Consider the following 19,389-nt stretch of genomic DNA (forward strand, 5'->3'; position numbering starts at 1 on the left):
GGTCTCGACGGATTCTGAATCGGCCGCCTATGTCTAACCTAGAGTGATTTAATGATAATACACACGTGTGACTTGGTATGACAGGTACCATGTAATTATAATAAACGACTGTTATAAACATGGAGAAGCAAAGCTCATCTGACCGCCACTTTCGGCCCTGCTCCACGTGGAGATGCCCACAGCCGCTCTGTTCATCGCTGAACGAAAACAAAGTGCAGAAGATGCTGCGCTCCTGAACCTTCATTAAGAGGTTTAGGCCAGCAAAGCTTTCATTAGAAATGTGATTAATCAGCGGGGAATAAAAGGGACCCCAGTGTGTGTGGCCGAGTCTGGATTAAGACCCCCATAGCCACCTGGGAGGCTTAGTTCTAACGGTGAGTTGGTCTTTACTTAACACTGCACTGGATATTCAACTGTTTCATCAATGGGGGGGCATTGGTCACGTGGTGCCATGCAGATGATCGTTTCATGTTTGGTCCCCACTGATCATTTAGGTTGCACGCCATTTACTTAGTCGTTTCATCAAGTTTGGTCCCCATTGGTCACTTGGGCCTGCAGATATCAAACAGGTTTGGAGTTGCACAGTGCCTGTCAAAGCCCACCCCTCGGTGTCCATACCACATTCCACTTTGCAATATAAGTGGACAAGGGGACGGAACCCGGATCCCCCCTATAGGGTCATCGAAGTCGAGTAAAACTGTATGAGCGCCATCAACCGAAGTGGGGCCGTTTATCAAAGCTAGGGGGCGCGCGCTCTGTAAATGCCGTGGTATGTATGTATGTATAAATGGCGCCCCTAGTGGATTGTAATTACCACTCCGATTGTTTTGGTGCGTGTGCCACCATGGGCGACTGCCTATGTCACCCATACTTTGAAATTGGAAAAATGTCCTCTTGCCGTCATGGACCCCTGGAAGCGCACCCTGATGGTGGATCAACCCGTGCGTGTGGCTGTCTGATCAAGAACCTTAGGCACCATCGTTGAATTCCCAGGACAATAAACTCCATATATCAGATTTTTTTTTAAGTTAGTAGGATCATTCAAACTCAATGTACTTGTAAAGCGCCTTTCGCAAAACCCTGATCGATTTCAAACAGACTGAGCACATTTGATTAGAACGTAACGAACAGGGCGGGTGAGCGCCGCCTGAGGGGTTTCCATTCCACTTCCCTTGCACGCTTTGGTGGGGTTGTCACTTTCCACGTGACCTTTACCTTCTATCAGGTTAGGTTGTTGTCCGGAAGCCCTTCCAATGCGAGTAGAATTGCCTTTCATTTCTCTTTTCCTTTTCTGGGGACGGACTTTCAATGTTCGCCACCTTCTCACTTTTTATGACCAGCCTGGGTGCGCTGTAATCAGCGCATGCGCCCAACCTGAGCCATCAACGCGTGAAAGTCAACAGAAAGCACAATTTCCTGTGTTTATCTAACGCAGGATGTATCGTTCGAGTTGGGGACAGTGAAGTGTCTGAAGTCGCACAAGGGAACAGGTGTCGCCGCAGCAGCTGCGTGTTCACGTGAGCAGGTGTCGCCTTCGTCACGCCCACGACTGAAGTGCATCGCAGTGTTGCAGGTGCGCGCAGGTGGCAAGGGGTCCGACATTGTCGGAGATTCAGATTTGGACTTCATTTACTGTCTTCTTTTTCCCCCAATTTTATATGAGATCGCTGTTGTCAGCGTGGTTAATTAATTCCTCGTGTGATTATCTGTCGTCTTTACGTTCCTCACAAACACATCTTCATATTTACTTTTTTTTTCTTTCTGTTAGCTGGCGTCGAGGAGACGCAACGGGGCGCCTGCCCACTCGACCCGGCTTCATTCCAGGACTGCTGTTCCTCCACTGTGCCGCTCGACGGCTGATGGCACTGTGATGGTCGCCAATGGGGCGCTTTCCACGTGTTCATGATGTTCGCTGCTGGGACAGACTCCAGCTCCACGGAGTCCATTGTGAGATCACCGGCTCGGTTGTTAAACGGTTCGGATTCCACGTCAGAATTAAAGTTATCTCCCCTTTATGCCGAATTTATGTGTGCCCTCAAATCTTTTCGGTCATTGACAGGTGGGCGCTCCGATATTCTCAGTTTAGAAGCTCACCGTCATGTTAAAACATGAAGCCACAACCTATGGAGTAATGAGTGGCATTCGCCCTGCATGGCTCTGATGGGACTGGCGGTCTTAGGTGATACCAGTCCCACACGGAGCCCCCCCAAAAAACTTGACTTAGTCGGCATTGAAAATGTTACGTTAACATTAAGTGAACCGGGCTGAGCCGGTCTAGATAGTGGACCTCATAATCCGACATCACTGGAGTCGGAGCTGAAGCGCTGCATTTATCAGGCGTATTACGGATGGCATTTCCATGGTTACGTTCAGCCGCTTTTCCCTTTGTATTGTGAAGCCATCCCTTATCTCGCAGGAGCTTCTCCCGATAAGCGGCACGAAGCCCAGCAGGCAGTCGACACTAAATTGGGGGAAGACCTCTACCGTCACATCCATCCCGTCATTTCTGGAAAATACTCGTCCATTCAGTACAACCCCATCTCTCCTGTCACATATGGGTCCAAGGCACTGGAAGGAGGAGGATGCAGTTTTATCAGGACCATGAAAGCCCCGCGCCATCGCCGTTTTATATTGCTGTGTGCCAACTGATTGTTTGTGCCCAGCTACTTAATGGGCGCGTGTTTTTCTATTGAATCCCAAGTGCTTATAAATAGCGGACACTTCAAAGAATACACCTGAAAGGCGGCAGCACAGCATAACAGAATCAACCCTTTAACTTCCATTTTGCGAACTCGGTTAGTCCATACGGTGTCACAGGGAGCCACAGCGTAAGATTGGAGGATGAAATAAACCCTGGACGGGCGACATTCTGAAATATTTACCCAACTGGGACAATTTAGGGTCCATTCATCCATCTTCTATACACCCGCTTATCTGCAGCAGGGTCGCGGGGAAGCTGGAGCGCATCCTGACAAGCTTATGGTGCAAGGCAGGAATAAAACCCGCACAGAGCACCAGTCCATCACCGGGTGAACACACACAATTGGGCCTGCTTCACAAACAAAATCCAACTAGCAGGCATGTCTTTGGACTGCGTGTCATCAATTCAAACAGGCAGGGACATGGCCACACTGGGAGAATCGGGAGATTCGCTAGATAAGAACAGAAGCAGAGTGGGAGTCGAGGTCGAGTCCCTGGAGCCCTGAGGCATCAGCGTGAAGTCGTCTTTACTGGGGTACCCTGAAAATAAACTCCAATATTCTGGATTTTTTGTACTGGTTTTAGTTTACCTTGCCGCATTACGCTGGGAAGACACTCCTCCTCTGACGAATACTGCTACTAAAAATAATAATTCCCAACCGGGGAACTAATAAAGATCTGTCTATCTGTTATATAGTGCCTTTCACATCGCTCTCTCTGTCTATATTATATACTGACTTTTAGATTTGTCATATAGTGCCTTTCACATTTGTATTTCTGTCTATTATATGCTACCTTTTATATCTATCGTATAGTCCCTTTCTATCTACTCATTATATAGTGCCTTTCACATCTATCTATATACCATATATTACCTTTCACATATCTAATATTACCCTTCATATCTATCTATTTTTCCATATACTGTAGTACCTTTCACATTTGTATCTCTGTCTATTATATGCTGCCCTTTATATCTATCAATCACATGGTACCCTTCACATCGATCTATGTCTCTATTATATAGTCCTTTCCACATCTATCTTTCATGTATTTCATTTCACAACTGTCTACCTATAATATAGTGCCTCTCACATCTGTCTGTATATTGTTTTTCACATCTATCTATCTTTCATATAGTGCCTTTCACATTTGTATCCCTGTCTATTATATGGTGCCTTTAATATCTACATCTGTCCATCACAGAGCGCCTTTCACATTTGTATTTGTCTGTTTTATGGTGCCTTTTATATCTCTACCATATAGTGCTTTTCACATCTCTCTCTCTCTCTTTCATATGGGGCCTTTCACATCTATCTATCTTTGTCTATATGAATACTGACTTTTACATCTGTCTGTCTATCATGTAGTCACTTTCACATTTATCTACTCATTATATAGTGTATTTCACATCTATCGATATAACTTATGTTACTTTCACATACATCTAAATTTTACTCTTCACATCTATCTATTTTTCCATATGGTGCCTTTCACATTTGTATCTCTGTCTATTATATGGTGCCTTTAATATCTATCAATCACATGGTACCCTTCACATCCATATCTCTATTATTTGTATTATATATTTCACATCTATCTACTTATTATATAGTGCCTTTCACATTTAACTACTCATTATATAGTGCATTTCACATCTATCTATATATCTTGCGTTACCTTTCACATACATCTAATTTTAACCTTCACATCTATATTTTTCCATATAGTGCCTTTCACATTTGTATCTCCATTATATGGTGCCTTTTATATCTATCAATTACATGGTACCCTTCACATCCATATCTCTATTATATAGTGTCTTTCACATCTATTTATCTTTTATATAGTGCCTTTCACAGTTATCTCTCTGTCTATTTATTATATGGTGCCTTTCACACCTAATTATAGTGCCTATCACATACAGTGCCTTCAGAAAGTATTCAGGACCCTTCGCTCTTTACACCTTTTGTCATTTGTAGCCTTGATTTTTTGGGGTTTAGTAAAAATGACAGACTGACTTTTTAACCCTTTGCATTCTTAGAAATAATGTACACATACTTTGCTGTTCGCTTGGCAGGTTTTGAGATTTCGGACAGGTTTGGAATTTATCCAGGCCTCCATTGAATATAAATACTAATAAATAAGTATTTCTGTAGAGGATATCTGACAGATATCTTGAGCATGGAGAAAACAATCGTGCTCCTTTCATACAGAGAGTCTCCCTAGGGAGACACAAGTTTAAATATAAATGACAAATTACAAGTGAACAGAAGCTTCTAGCTGAAGGGAAGTCTTTCATTTTCCGATTCGCTGCGCCGTCACATACGCCGCGTCTCGAAGTTGTGTCAGGGTGGCGGAGTCCAAGCTAAACCTGTCACTTTTTTTTTTTTTGTTCTTACGGCTCCGACGTCATTTTGCCGCGGCTGACGTCGCTGCTATTAATCTTTAGCGTGCTACGAGCCGGCGCTTCATAGGCGCGCATCGGATCTGCGATGAGCTGTCCGTGGTGCTGAAGCGGATCGACCGGAGGAGCGCGGCTGCAGCAGCAGGGAGCCGATAGCTTTAGTCCCGCAGCGCTTCTGGCACAGCACGTCCGAGCAGGTGTCGGGCTCCAGACTGAAGATGAGTGGCCGGACGAGCTGAGAAGACGAGTCGACTGGCACATTCCGAGGGCACGATGCTGCCCAACAACTCGTCCAGACATCTGAACATAGACGACGGGTTTTATTCGCTAAACAGCTCGGGGAACGAGACGCAGAGCGGCGACTCTCACGGCAGTGCCATCCTCATCTCCTTCATCTATTCGGTGGTTTGTCTGGTCGGGCTATGCGGGAATTCCATGGTAATTTATGTCATCTTGCGCTACGCTAAAATGAAGACAGCCACGAACATTTACATCCTCAATCTGGCAGTCGCCGACGAGCTGCTGATGCTCAGCGTGCCGTTTCTGGTGACCTCGTCGCTGCTGCACCACTGGCCCTTTGGATCACTGCTGTGCCGCCTTGTCCTCAGCGTAGATGCCATCAACATGTTTACGAGTATTTACTGCCTTACGGTTCTCAGTATAGATCGCTATATTGCCGTGGTGCACCCGATCAAAGCCGCCCGATACAGGCGACCCACTATAGCAAAGATGGTCAACTTGGGGGTATGGATATTCTCTATCATGGTCATTTTGCCAATTATCATTTTTTCCACAACTACACCGAACTCGGATGGCTCAGTCGCGTGCAACATGCAGATGCCTAAACCCGAGCGCCAGTGGATGGCCGTGTTTGTGATTTACACTTTTCTAATGGGCTTTCTGTTTCCCGTCGTTGCCATCTGTATGTGCTACGTCCTCATCATAGTTAAAATGAGAGTGGTGGCACTCAAGGCAGGCTGGCAGCAGCGCAAGAAGTCGGAAAGAAAGATCACCCTGATGGTCATGATGGTGGTGACCGTGTTTGTCATCTGCTGGATGCCTTTCTACATCGTTCAGCTGCTGAACGTCTTCGTGGGGCAGCACAATGCCACCGTCAGCCAACTTTCTGTCATACTGGGCTATGCCAACAGCTGTGCCAATCCAATCCTCTACGGATTTCTCTCGGACAATTTCAAGAGGTCGTTCCAAAGGATATTGTGTTTGAGTTGGATGGACAATGCGACCGAGGAGCCCATCGATTACTACGCGACCGCCCTGAAAAGCCGAGCCTACAGTGTGGACGACTTTCAGCCGGACAATCTGGAGTCGGATAGCATGTACAGGAACGGCACGTGCACCTCAAGGACTACCACTCTGTGACGATGGACACCAGAGATGAGAAAAAAAAAGAACAGCAAACGTGAAGTGCTCCCCAATAGCGAACGCCTACTAATGCTTGTTTGACTGTATGTCTGCCGCTTTAATGTCATTAAATTTGCACAAACGACACGCTTTTACTGTTGTGGCTCTGTAGTTTACCAAAATCTTAACCAGCCTTATTGTGTTTTTTTATGTTTATACTGAAATAACAAGGAAAAGGGACCCCGAATGACGGATAAAATACTTTCAGAGATTTGGCTACAAGTAAGGGAGCACAGGGGGAAAAAATTATAATGACATCACTTCAAATGTCGCGGACACGTCTGCTAGTCTGTAAACGCGCTGTCATAACTGCCCTCATCTTCACTCCTTCAATACTCCGCAAGTGCCTTTAGGGACTAAATGGCCGTTTTCTGCATATTTCCGAAGACGTCCTAATTACTTGGCACTAAATGAAAAAGATGGATGTGTAGACCTCCGTCTACGAGACGGGATTTTTTTCCCGTTTCAATGGAGACGCGCTGTCAGGCTTTCCGGAACTCACAGGAAGCGCTGCGGTTTCCGAGCCGCCAGCCCATGCAGCGCGCTGATTCGACTTTGACCGCCGGCTTCTTCTTTCCGTTCCTCGCCTTTCCTTATTGCTTCACCAGAGCCGAGGGGAGTGCGAAGAGAGCCAGGAGCCCCCCTCCCGCTTTCCAGGCAGGTTCGTTTTACACCATTTATCTCTAACAAGCAATTTGTGCGCACTTACCGCGTATTGTACAAATCCAGACCGAATTAAGACTATTAAGAATTAAGACCGAATTAAGGGGGGGGGGGCCTCCTAGAACCCCAGGGTGTCGAAACTCAAACAAGGAGAACAATTTATTTCTTGTATAGCCGGAAACCACACAATGATTCCCTTAATGGGATTTAACAGGCGGGCGGCACGGTGGCGCAGTGGGTAGCACTGCTGCCTCGCAGTTGGGAGACCTGGGGACCTGGGTTCGCTTCCCGGGTCCTCCCTGCGTGGAGTTTGCATGTTCTCCCCGTGTCTGCGTGGGTTTCCTCCCACAGTCCAAAGACATGCAGGTTAGGTGGATTGGTAATTCTAAATTGGCCTTGGTGTGTGGGTGTGTGTGTGTGTGTCCTGCGGTGGGTTGGCACCCTGCCCGGGATTGGTTCCTGCCTTGTGCCCTGGGATTGGCTCCAGCAGACCCCCGTGACCCTGTGTTCGGATTCAGCGGGTTGGAAAATGAATGGATGGATGGATTTAACAGGCCCTGTTTTTGACAGCACCCCGGGCTTGTCTCCCGAAGAAGAGAAGAAAACCCCAAAAAGCGCCCCAGGTACTTCCAACTGGCATACACATCATGGACTCGCATATTATAAACATCATCACATGTGTAAATAATGAATCAGGCAGACATTGAAAAATAAAAAAATGACATCGGGTCAGTCTCACCTTCCTTTTCGTTAATTTGCCCATTTATAGTAACACCAACATTTTTTTCTGCAGCACCTTTTCTTGTATTGATTGTCACTCAGATGAGGGAAGAGTACAACGGCACATCTGCGGGACACCAGCCGCCTTCTCACAGCGCAGTTAACGAACTTTAAGGAAACCTCGGAAAGACCTGGGCCATCTTATGCGTACGGGGGGTGGGGGTCATGGGGTGTATATTGTTTACATTCAACGTCTAATTTAAGGTTATCGTAACTTAAAATAATCACGTTTGCTGGTACATGGTTGCTTTATCATTGACAATAAATAAAAATAAATGCGGCTGTCCCGTTAACGCAATTCATTGATGTGCGCTCTTAACAATAAAAAAAGCGCCAGATCGGTTCATCACAGCGGTGCCATAGGAGACCCATTCTTGGTTCCCTAAAGTTCCATCCAATTGAAGGTTCCATGCAGAAAGAACTATAACAGAGTCCATACAGCGAAGAACTACAAATTGATGGTAACAGATCTGTGAAATAACAATGGGTCTTGATTTTAAAAGGACTCCTGCTGAATACAAGAACTCGGGCAAAGTTCCGGCTTTCTTCGTCTGTTAGTGCCCTGCGCCTGCCAAGATTTCGGTTTTTTTTTTTCTCTCTACATATTAGAAAGTTTTCAAAGCACAAAAAACAACTTTATTCACAAATAACCCGTCCCAGACTGAAGTGCTCGGTCAAGGAATTGCTCTATGAAGAACCACACAAACCAGTAAAGATCCATCAAGTGCCATTAAAAAGAAGCCAGCATTTTAAATTGAGTGCTGAGCCATTTGCTTGACCGAAACGCCATTCCATCTTGGGGAGGGCTCTTTGCATGTGAAGTTGGTTCTTTAAGCTTTGTAATAAAAAAAAAAAAAAACTGACATCTTTAATGTTTTGTAGGCTACCTATAGCAGGACAATAAAAAGATGAAGAAAATCTGAACTTAGCCTGTGGTATTTATTGCGTGCAGCAGAGGGTCCCTTTAAAATTAGGAACCCACACCATCTCTCCTTGGTTATTTCCTATATGGAGCCTGACACAGATCTGCTTCTGGAACATTCACTGGACGGGTCTTTTCGGAACTAAGAATGGTTCCCCATATGGCATTGTTTGGGAGAACCACTCATGGCACCTTTTAGTTTTAATCGTGCGCAATGAATGAAATTGTGCTTTGTCAAGCACTACGGTGAACCATACAACCCAGTTTAAAAACACACACACACATGCAAATAAAGTGCCGTTAAAGAAAGAACCAGCGTTTTTATGAGTGCTAGAGACAAATCCACTACATTTTTTTTCCTCTTAATAAAAGCGTTATCAGCCTTGGCGACTGTTCTCATTATTTTATCTTTCTAAAAATGAATGCTTTTCTAATCCTCAAAGCACAATATTCCGATTTTCCCGACACACAGTTGAATTACTGGGAAGTGCCTTCAGCTTCAAAGAAATGCGCTCTACGGACGCGACTCTCTGATATTTGCATAAAGTCTGCTGTTTTGCATAAAGCCCCGCCCCCTTGGTTTCATTGTAGTCCTGAAGATCCCCACACGTACAGCTGGAAAGAAAGTTCAAGATTGTTCGTAAATTGTTTTTATGTTTAATGCCGTCGGTCTTGTGTGGTCGTGGAGGTTGATTTGCGATCCTTTTTTGGCAAACTTGTCACGCCCCCTGCACCACAAAAACGTCATTTTCTTTGCTTCTAGTACAACACGATAATTAAACGTTGAGACTCCGCGAAAAGCACACAGTCAGCCGACATAAATGAACGCGTGTTAAGGACTTGGCATGGCAGGCGATACGTGACAAGCAATAATCTCGTCAGAAAAGTGCCCACATAAGAGATGCCACGAGGTGGAATCTGCTAAACACGCGTTATATGAATGCAAAAAAAAGCAAAAGTTAAACGGATCCTTCAGTCTCTCTTAAAAACGCTGCTTCTTTAATGGTACGTGATAGTTCTCTACTGGGTTGTGTGGTTCCTGGTAGCTCCATTTTTTGACTGAGCACCATTTCATCCAGGGACGGTTTCTTTGCGTGTGAAGTTGTTTTTTGTGCTTTGAAAAAAAAAAAAAACGCCTTAAAATATAGAAGGGACCTGAAATTTTTAGTGTATGGTGGGCTACCTAGCAGGACACTAACCAGATGAAGAACACTTGACGTAGTCTTTAGCGTTTAGTGCCTTTAAAATCAGGACCCGTTAGGATTTCACACCATCTGTTCGTAGCTATTTGTCGGCTGGCGTATGGCGACTGTCACAGACCTAACGGTTCTTTCTGGAACCTTCTTGTGCGGATGGGACCTCTGGGAACCAAGAAAGGTCCTCCTATGGAATCGCTCGGACACCTTCACGATTGTGGAGCTTTAGGTCGAGAAAGGAACACAAGAGAAAAACAACACAATATAAGGAAGGAACAATGGCTGAGAATAAACTACAACAAAGAAATGCTAACGATACGCCAAGGAGGTGCTTCTGTGTCACGAAGAGAAAATGACCGCCTTGAGAGAGGGCTTGGAGATGGCCATGGACCACATCAGATGCTTCAAGGCACGGTAGACGTAAAGTGGTCGAAAAAGTAACCACAAATGGAAACAAATAGGAAATCTCGGAGAGAAAAATGAATCTCTTTTTAAAGAAAATAAAGGGAACTGAAGAAGAAAAGAAAAGAGTATTTCTTAATCATTGTTTTTTGTTGAATACTTTATTGCAGCCAATTTGTTTTTATTTTATATATGTATTTTTAGTATTTCTGATTTAATCTATGTGGGAATTACTCAGTTTCACCAGGCCTTAAATGTATTTAGTAAACACAACAGATTACTTCCAGTGAAATTGGTTTAATTTATTTAGGTGGAAAAAAGTGACAAGTTAATTAACCCCCCGCAATTCTTTTGAGAGAGATGCAATTACCTAACAAACTATTGTGAACTTTACTCAGAACACTTGATCAGATATTGGTTAAAAACAACTGGTAAATTGAACCTAATTATACATTGGTGTGTTTAAATGAAACAATTCACACAACCACTCACCTAAAACCAAACCGAATTATTTCCAATGAGACATTTTTTCAGTGTAGTGTGGAACGAGCGAGACTCCTTCGTTCGGATTTGCCCTGCTTTGGTGCGTCTTCTCTCCGGCGGTGTCCTTGTTGTGCTCCGTCACGTCTAATCGGTTCAGATTAGCGGACCGCAGGCGCTGCGCGTGTCTGCTTTCCCGACCAGCCTACAACTGTCCACCCCAGCGCAGTCGTGCCCGCCCCTTTTTCTGAGAGCCAATAGCGTGCTGCCTGACGGGCTGACACTGTAGGAAGGGTTCACAGCTGCGCGAGTTGAGCTGCCCTTATTTTTCCATTCTGATGTAGAATGCGTAAAACCTGAGAGATCAGAAATACGAGCATCTCTTCTGTTCAAACCACGCGTGTTTTCTTTTTCCTCCTCGCTACATTCTATACGTTGCAATTCCCGACGAACATTCATTGGTTTTCAGCTCTCTCACGTGTACAGTACGCCCCTCCGACTAACAAGAAAACCAAACAGGTTTGAGTTTATTTTAGCTGGTCTCCGTCATTAGGCAGACAGACGAGCTTCTTTTTAATATCGTTTGAGGTTTCAAAACACGCGTGTTCCTCATTCCTCGGCTGAACGCGCCTTGGTTCTCAACTCTCGCACGCAAAGAGGTCAACCCTCCGACCAAGGAGAACATCAAAGCTGATTGATTTAATTTTGTTAGTTACCAGGTGGTCTGAGTCATTGGGTGGGTCAAATTAGGCGATGGGCTTCACACGCCGCCAACTGCCTCTGACTCGCTAAGATTCCACAAACGAAGGCTACGATTTATGAAAACGCTAGAAATGTCGTCTAATGTCACACGGGCTTTACCAGACTGCGTGCTGCTGCTCAATCTGACAGAAGCGGACATATTCACCTCATTAGTCTGCCACAGGGGGCGTAGCCAGGGATAGATTTTAGGGTGGGCCTGTGTAAAAATGGACGTTCTAGTTTTTAGAAGGATATGTAAGAGCACTTTTCCAGAACTTTATACTGTGGTACATTCACATAGCTGAATTGTTAGGACCATGCAAAAGCTGAGTTGTTACGCCACGGCGCGCGCACGCGCACGCGCACACACACACACAATCAGCCCCTACCTGTCCCGTAAAGTTTTATGCCAGGCGCAGGCGTTGGGGCTTTTAGATTGAACTGATCAAAGATTTTGTCACGATCAAAGATTTTCAGCAAGATCAGGTTCAAATAATAAGGTAGTCAAGTGGCCGTGACGACCTGGTGACACTGATGATCTCGTGACATCATACTTTACTTGCCTTTTGGGGCCGCTAAAGCCAGACGTAGACGCGATTGAAATATTTGCTCCAGTCATTTTCTCAGCCGCACACTGTTGTTGTATATTGTGTGTCTCATTTGTGCCCGGGTGATCCTCTTCATCTAAACCAGGGGTTCTTAACCTTTTGATGACTCCAGACCCCCAATGGATTGTCCAATATGGTCCCATACCCCTTTACTTGACTGTCAAAATAATCATCACTATTCCTTATACTGTATTAGTTGCCTGAATGAATGTTGGCGCACAGTCGCCGCCTTTATATACAATGCAAAACGCGCTTCTAGAGTCTTCGAGATACGTACGTTGCCAATAAACGAGTAAATACACGCTTGTTCACTAAATACACATTTATTAAGTTAAAATATTAAAAATGAAACGTATTAAATTTAAAATTAAAGTTGTAGTAAATACACACGTGTGAAATTAAATGCAAGCATTTGCAGGAAATGTCGAATGTTCTCGAAGATTCTATCGCGTTCCATTCACGTACTACCCAAGTATAAATTAATACATTAAATAAAATAAATACCAGTACCCAGAGATCGAGTCCCATACCCCCAGCATTTGCCCGGTTAATAACCCCTGATCTAAACGAAGCCTTTTGAAAAAGACTTGATATTTCTGTTTGTTTTCCCATGTCAGAAATAATCCCACAAAATAAGAAGCTATCTCTTGGTGTTCGTCAAAAAATACGCAATCAAGCAACTTACAGTTCTGTTACCTGTCTAATTACGACTACCAATCAGGTTACAGGTACACCGTAACCCCGCCCCATTTATTTATTGATTGAAATTTCAGTAAGCCAAAGGGATTTGATATACTGAAGCTCTTTGAAACCGAAGGAAAGGTAAAACAACAAACGCCCAATCCGAATATTTCATATACAATGAACTGATTGGCTGGGTCCATAGCCAATCAGGGTGTCCAGCCAGGCCCACCCTTCCCTACGCCCCTGCCCTGTTCAAATCATCATTTCGGACATTTTTTTTTTTAAGCCATTTTCAGCAAAACGTCTTTTGCATCCGTTCCTTTAATTCCCCCTGTTGCTGCGTCACCAGGCTCTTTTGGAGGCTTATTTCCACCATTCCGTCCTGGATAGGACGTCATTCTGCAACTTGCAGGGGAAACTTGGGGCTTGGTGGCAGGATTGGCACCCCCAGCCAGCGCACAAAGTGTGGTGCTGAGGGGTCGCTCGCTGCACGGCTGCACTCGGGTCCCAATCCGGGTGGTGGGTGCGGCAAGGCGTTGGTAATCAGCGCATGCTCCCAACATAAAAGAAACAAAGTTTTATTTTGCAAAACTAATACGTTATTTCACAGAAGTATTTCATTACTATTATTCATAAACAGTTAATATTATGTCATTTTGCAAATGTATTGTCTTCTTATGCAAAAGATTCTGTCTGGTGCGCTCAGTCGGTGTCACTGTGCACGTGTGCGGCTCAGACGTCATATGACGGCTACGGAGGGTGGGCTGAGGTGGGGGATGAATGTTATTAACTTCACAGCTCATGAAGGGCTAATCGTTTTATTCGTAAACTGAGACATATTGCTGACGCATTTCCGCCATTCAGAGATCTTGCAGGTTTGGTAACGTGCGTGGTGGGAGATGTTAAGCTCGCACTTCGCATTCAAGCAACTGAAATGCACAGGGAGAACATGCAAACCTCAGGAGAGCCGGGTGGCGCGAATCACAGATGTCAGTTCTGCAACTCCCCCTCTGCCTGTGTGAAGGCATCTGCACTGCATTTACTAAACTTCACCTCGTTAAAATGAAATGTATGGCTGGACATGTTTGTTCTGGGATTGTCACTTGACTGCACGCTCTGTGCGTTCTTAACTTCTCCCTGTCACGCTCACGCCCCATGGTACCAGCAGATGGTTGCTTCTTGCCGAACACCCAGGGTTGCTACGGAGACCACTGGCTCCATGGCACCTCCACCCATTGGTCAAACTATGATGATAACGAGGGGCCTGACGCTACCCACTATGCACCGTTTATGAAAGTAAAAGAGTGCGCATGCTCCGTACACCAAGGGGTGCGCATCACTTAAAGTGGGCAGTTTATGCACAAAAGGGGTGCCGTTTGTGCTCCTGAAGGGGCATGCAGGACCCGCCCATTGTCAAAGTTTAATGATAACGAGGGGCCACATCTGTCAACACCACCTGTAGGGCTCCGCATGGGCTTCCACCAGGAAAGACCCCTCAGCACACGCAGGATTAAATGTGTGACTTTAACTCAGCACACTCCTCACATCCTGAATCCGCCTTTCGTAAGCCTTCACAGGACGCCCAGAGAGCACACACGTGCGCCAAGATGCCAACCACACCATGCAGTACCTCTGGCATAATGTTCGAAAAATAATGCAATGTGTTTGTGAAATGACACACTGGTTGGGAAAAGCTTCTGTCATCTCTCACTTCGAGTGATGATCCAATTTTTAATTTCTTTTGTGAGGCAACTTCCATCCTCAGACCGAGTTCTTCCTACACCCGGGGCTGCACTTGGCAGCAACATCAGCTCTTCATTTGTCCCCGGGTCTGTTGCTGTGATCTTCACCTCATCCCAAGTTGTGCCCGTCTCCTTCTGGTGGCTGGATGTCATGGCCAGCCTGTCCACTGGTACTGTGAGTGCTGTGCAGAGTGGAGGAGGACCTCTGCGTCTTTCCCAGTTGAGTCAGGGGTCTGTTCTGCTCCTACTCTGTTCAATGCTTGCGTGGACTGGGTGTTGGGCACAGCTGTGGGGTCCAGCGGCTGGGGGGTATCTGTTGGTGAAGAGAGACTCACTGGTCTTGACTTAGCTGATGATGCTGTGATCTTCAATGGAGGCTCTGATCGGGGGTCTCGAGAGACTGAGAGAGGAATCTGAGTGTCTGGGCTTGCGAGGGTCCTGATAAAAACCAAGAGCCAGGCCTTTAATGACCTCTTGGGCATTGCCATCAGCAGGGAGTCTGTCTGAGTGTCAACCTCGTCATTGAGAGGTTTACTTACCTCGGCAGTGACATTCATGTGACTCTGGTGACTCTTCCTATGAAGTCAGTAGATGGATTGGTAGAGCATGGGGGGGTCATGAGGTCACCATAAAGGGGTGTGTGGCGCTCCTGATATCTCAACAAAAGGACAGAGGTCCAAGGCTTTCGAGTCCTGGTGCTTCCTGTTTGTGAGACATGGCCACTATCCTGTGACCTGAGATGAAGACTGGACTCCTTTGATCTCGTCAGAGAATCCTTGGGTCCCGCTGGTTTGACTTTGTGTTGCTCATGGAGTCCAGAATGAGGCACACGGCCTGCATTGTGAGGGAGCGTCAGTTATGGCATTGCAGACCCGAGTGGCTGGACCAGGCCAAGGGGGACGCCCACGTAACACTGGGCTGCAGCAGGGTGAGACTGGACTGCATGTCTGCCTTGAAGGTTGCTAACTGGCATCCCGAGCTATTTTGTCTTGTGGTGGGTGCAGCTACGTGTTGAACCAGTGCCTGCTCCCCAACCTGACCTGACCTTTTCCATGTCCTTTTTGGTGGTCCTTTAATTCTGTTTCCTCCTGGTGGACCCCATTCCAATGTATTTGTACAGCATCTTCCTTCTGGCATTCTTAAGGTGGGCCTCAGCATTCTTAGTCATCTTTCTTTCAGCATATCACTTGGACGCCATTGTTCTGTTGTTTGCAATATTGACTCCTTGGTAACTCGGTCTCTCCAGGTGACTCCTGTCACCCAATAAGCATGTCTGCTGGCACACATCCATCTTAGGAGTGATGTGGCTTGTCATCCTCCAGGTCTCACTAGCATAAACAGCCATAGGTACTACAGTAGACTATGACTGGAGCTATATATAAGCTTTGTCAATGACCAGATCTTGTGCAGTTGTCAGAATACGATTTTTTGTTGTGAGGTATGTCAGATTGGCCGATCGCAGTCACTGACCTTGACTGTGCACACTGTCAGATTATTGCAGCTCATGCCACATTTACAGATGGAGCGCCGATCTTCCAGTGCACTTGTGCCCCGTCCCTTTTTCAGACAGCCAATAGTGTGCTGCCTGGGGGAGCGACGTCTTAATAAAGGTCAACAGCTGTAGAAAGTTCATCAGCAGTCTCTGCCCTTTCATTCTTTTACCCCATTCTGTTATGGTGTGTAAAACACGAGGCATCAGACAGACGGGCTTCTCTACTGTTTGTGAGGTTCAAGACATGCCTGTTCCTTATTCCTCATCATTACATCCTGGGCTTGTACTTCTGGATGAGCATTCATTGGTTCAATTGCTTGTCAGCTCTCCAGCATACAAGGCCAGCCCCTCACACCAAAGAGAAAAATCAGACTTGGTTGATTTTATCGTAGCCTGTCACAGACTGGTCACCTGTGCCAATCAAAGCCCATTTAGAGCCCTGGGGGAAATTCCCCTTGGGGACAAAAAAAAAAATCTATCTATCTATTATATAGTGCCTTTCACATCTATCTGTTATATAGTCAGTCAGTCAGTCATTATTCAACCCACTATATCCTAACACAGGGTCACAGGGGTCTGCTGGAGCCAATCCCAGCCAACACAGGGCACAAAGCAGGAACAAATTCCCGGGCAGGGCACCAGCCCACTGCAGCTGTTATATAGTGCCTTATCTATCTATCTATTATACAGTGCCTTTCCTATCTATCTATCTATCTATCTATCTTATATATAGTGCCTTTCACATCTATCTGTTATATAGTGCCTTATCTATTTATCTATTATATAGTGCCTTTCCTATCTATCTATCTTATACAATGGTGCATCCGGAAAGTATTCACAGCGCATCACTTTTTCCACATTTTGTGATGTTACAGCCTTATTCCAAAATGGATTAAATTCATTTTTTTCCTCAGAATTCTACACACAACACCCCATACTGACAACGTGAAAAAGTTTACTTGAGATTTTTGCAAATTTCTTAAAAATAAAACAATTGAGAAAGCACATGTACATAAGTATTCACAGCCTTTGCCGTGTAGCTCAAAATTGAGCTCAGGTGCATCCTGTTTCCCCTGATCATCCTTGAGATGTTTCTGCAGCTTCATTGGAGTCCATCTGTGGTAAATTCAGTTGACTGGACATGATTTGGAAAGGCACACACCTGTCTATAGAAGGTCCCACAGTTGATAGTTCATGTCAGAGCACAAACCAAGCATGAAGTCAAAGGAATTGTCTGTAGACCTCCGAGACAGGATTGTCTCGAGGCACAAATCTGGGGAAGGTTACAGAAAAATTTCTGCTGCTTTGAAGGTCCCAGTGAGCACAGTGGCCTCCATCATCCGTACGTGGAAGAAGTTCGAAATCACCAGGACTCTTCCTAGAGCTGGCCGGCCATCTAAACTGAGCGATCGGGAGAGAAGGGCCTTAGTCAGGGAGGTGACCAAGAACCCAATGGTCACTCTGTGAGAGATCCAGAGGTCCTCTGTGGAGAGAGGAGAACCTTCCAGAAGGACAACCATCTCTGCAGCAATCCACCAATCAGGACTGTATGGTAGAGTGGCCAGACGGAAGCCACTCCTTAGTAAAAGGCACATGGCAGCCCGCCTGGAGTTTGGCAAAAGGCACCTGAAGGACTCTCAGACCATGAGAAAGAAAATTCTCTGGTCTGATGAGACAAAGATTGAACTCTTTGGTGTGAATGCCAGGTGTCACGTTTGGAGGAAACCAGGCACCGCTCATCACCAGGTCAATACCATCCCTACAGTGAAGCATGGTGGTGGCAGCATCATGCTGTGGGGATGGGGATTGGGAGACTAGTCAGGATAAAGGGAAAGATGACTGCAGCAATGTACAGAGACATCCTAGATGAAAACCTGCTCCAGAGTGCTCTTGACCTCAGACTGGGGCGACGGTTCATCTTTCAGCAGGACAACGACCCTAAGCACACAGCCAAGATATCAAAGGAGTGGCTTCAGGACAACTCTGTGAATGTCCTTGAGTGGCCCAGCCAGAGCCCAGACTTGAATCTGATTGAACATCTCTGGAGAGATCTTAAAATGGCTGTGCACCGACGCTTCCCATCCAGCCTGATGGAGCTTGAGAGGTGCTGCAAAGAGGAATGCAGCGAACCTGGCCAAGGATAGGTGTGCCAAGCTTGTGGCATCATATTCAACAAGACTTGAGGCTGGAATTGCTGCCAAAGGTGCGTCGACAAAGTATTGAGCAAAGGCTGTGAATACTTATGGACATGGGATTTCTCCGTTTTTTTTATTTTTAATAAATTTGCAAAAACCTCAAGTAAACTTTCTTCACGTTGTCATTATGGGGTGTTGTGTGTAGAATTCTGAGGAAAAAAATGAATTTAATCCATTTTGGAATAAGGCTGTAACATAACAAAATGTGGGAAAAGTGATGAAGCGCTGGGAATACTTTCCGGATGCACTGTATATACTGCCTTTCCTATCTATCTATCTATCTATTATATAGTGCCTTGTTAGGCACAGTGCTGCAGTAACAGCGCCACTGCCTTGAAGTACAGAGATCAGGGTTCACGTCCCTCCTCCTCCTCCTCCCTGTGTGGAGTTTGTGTGTTCTCCCCATGTCTGCTTGTGTTTCCAGCTGGGGCTCTGGTTTCCTCTCACTGTCCAAAGACATGCAGGTTAGGTGAATTGGGGATGTTTAATTGGCCCAAGTGTGTATTTCGTGTGTGTGTGTGTTTGCCCTGTGCTGGACTGGCACCCTGTCCAGGGTTTGTTCCTGCCTTGTGCCTTGGGATAGGCTCCAGCACCCCCCAGTGGCCCTGGCCGGGATAATGCAGGATAGATAATGACATGCCATGTAGAGCCTTTCCTATCTATCTATCTATCTATCTATCTTTTACATTTTACCCATCCTATGTATCTATATGCAATATAGTGCCTTTCATATCCATCTGTCTACTTTCACATTTTATCTTTCTATATGCCATATACTGCTTTTCATCTCTATTATATTTCGCCTTTCCTATCCATCTATAATGTAATGCCTTTCGCATCTATTTGTCTATTATATAGTTCATTTCACAATCACAACATATCTGTTTATTATATTTTGCCTTTCCTATCTCCCTATCTATCGCGGTGCCGACCCTCGGTGCACCTAACGGGTAAT

At 45.6% G+C, this 19,389-nt stretch overlaps 1 protein-coding gene across 1 annotated transcript; it reads left to right on the forward strand.

The window, feature by feature from the left end:
• Window positions 1-5,107: 5,107 nt before the first annotated feature.
• sstr1a (somatostatin receptor 1a) lies at window positions 5,108-6,801 on the forward strand. Its single transcript, XM_028821493.2, has one exon. It carries the CDS (start codon window positions 5,381-5,383, stop codon window positions 6,485-6,487), a length of 1,107 nt encoding a protein of 368 aa, XP_028677326.1. The 5' UTR covers window positions 5,108-5,380; the 3' UTR covers window positions 6,488-6,801.
• Window positions 6,802-19,389: the final 12,588 nt, after the last annotated feature.

The sequence above is a fragment of the Erpetoichthys calabaricus genome, chromosome 16, assembly GCF_900747795.2.
Source record: "Erpetoichthys calabaricus chromosome 16, fErpCal1.3, whole genome shotgun sequence".
Taxonomy (NCBI): domain Eukaryota; kingdom Metazoa; phylum Chordata; class Cladistia; order Polypteriformes; family Polypteridae; genus Erpetoichthys; species Erpetoichthys calabaricus.

Bases quoted from the DNA above. Each gene is read 5' to 3' on its own strand.
- sstr1a (XM_028821493.2), top strand. From the start codon at position 5,381: ATGCTGCCCAACAACTCGTCCAGACATCTGAACATAGACGACGGGTTT.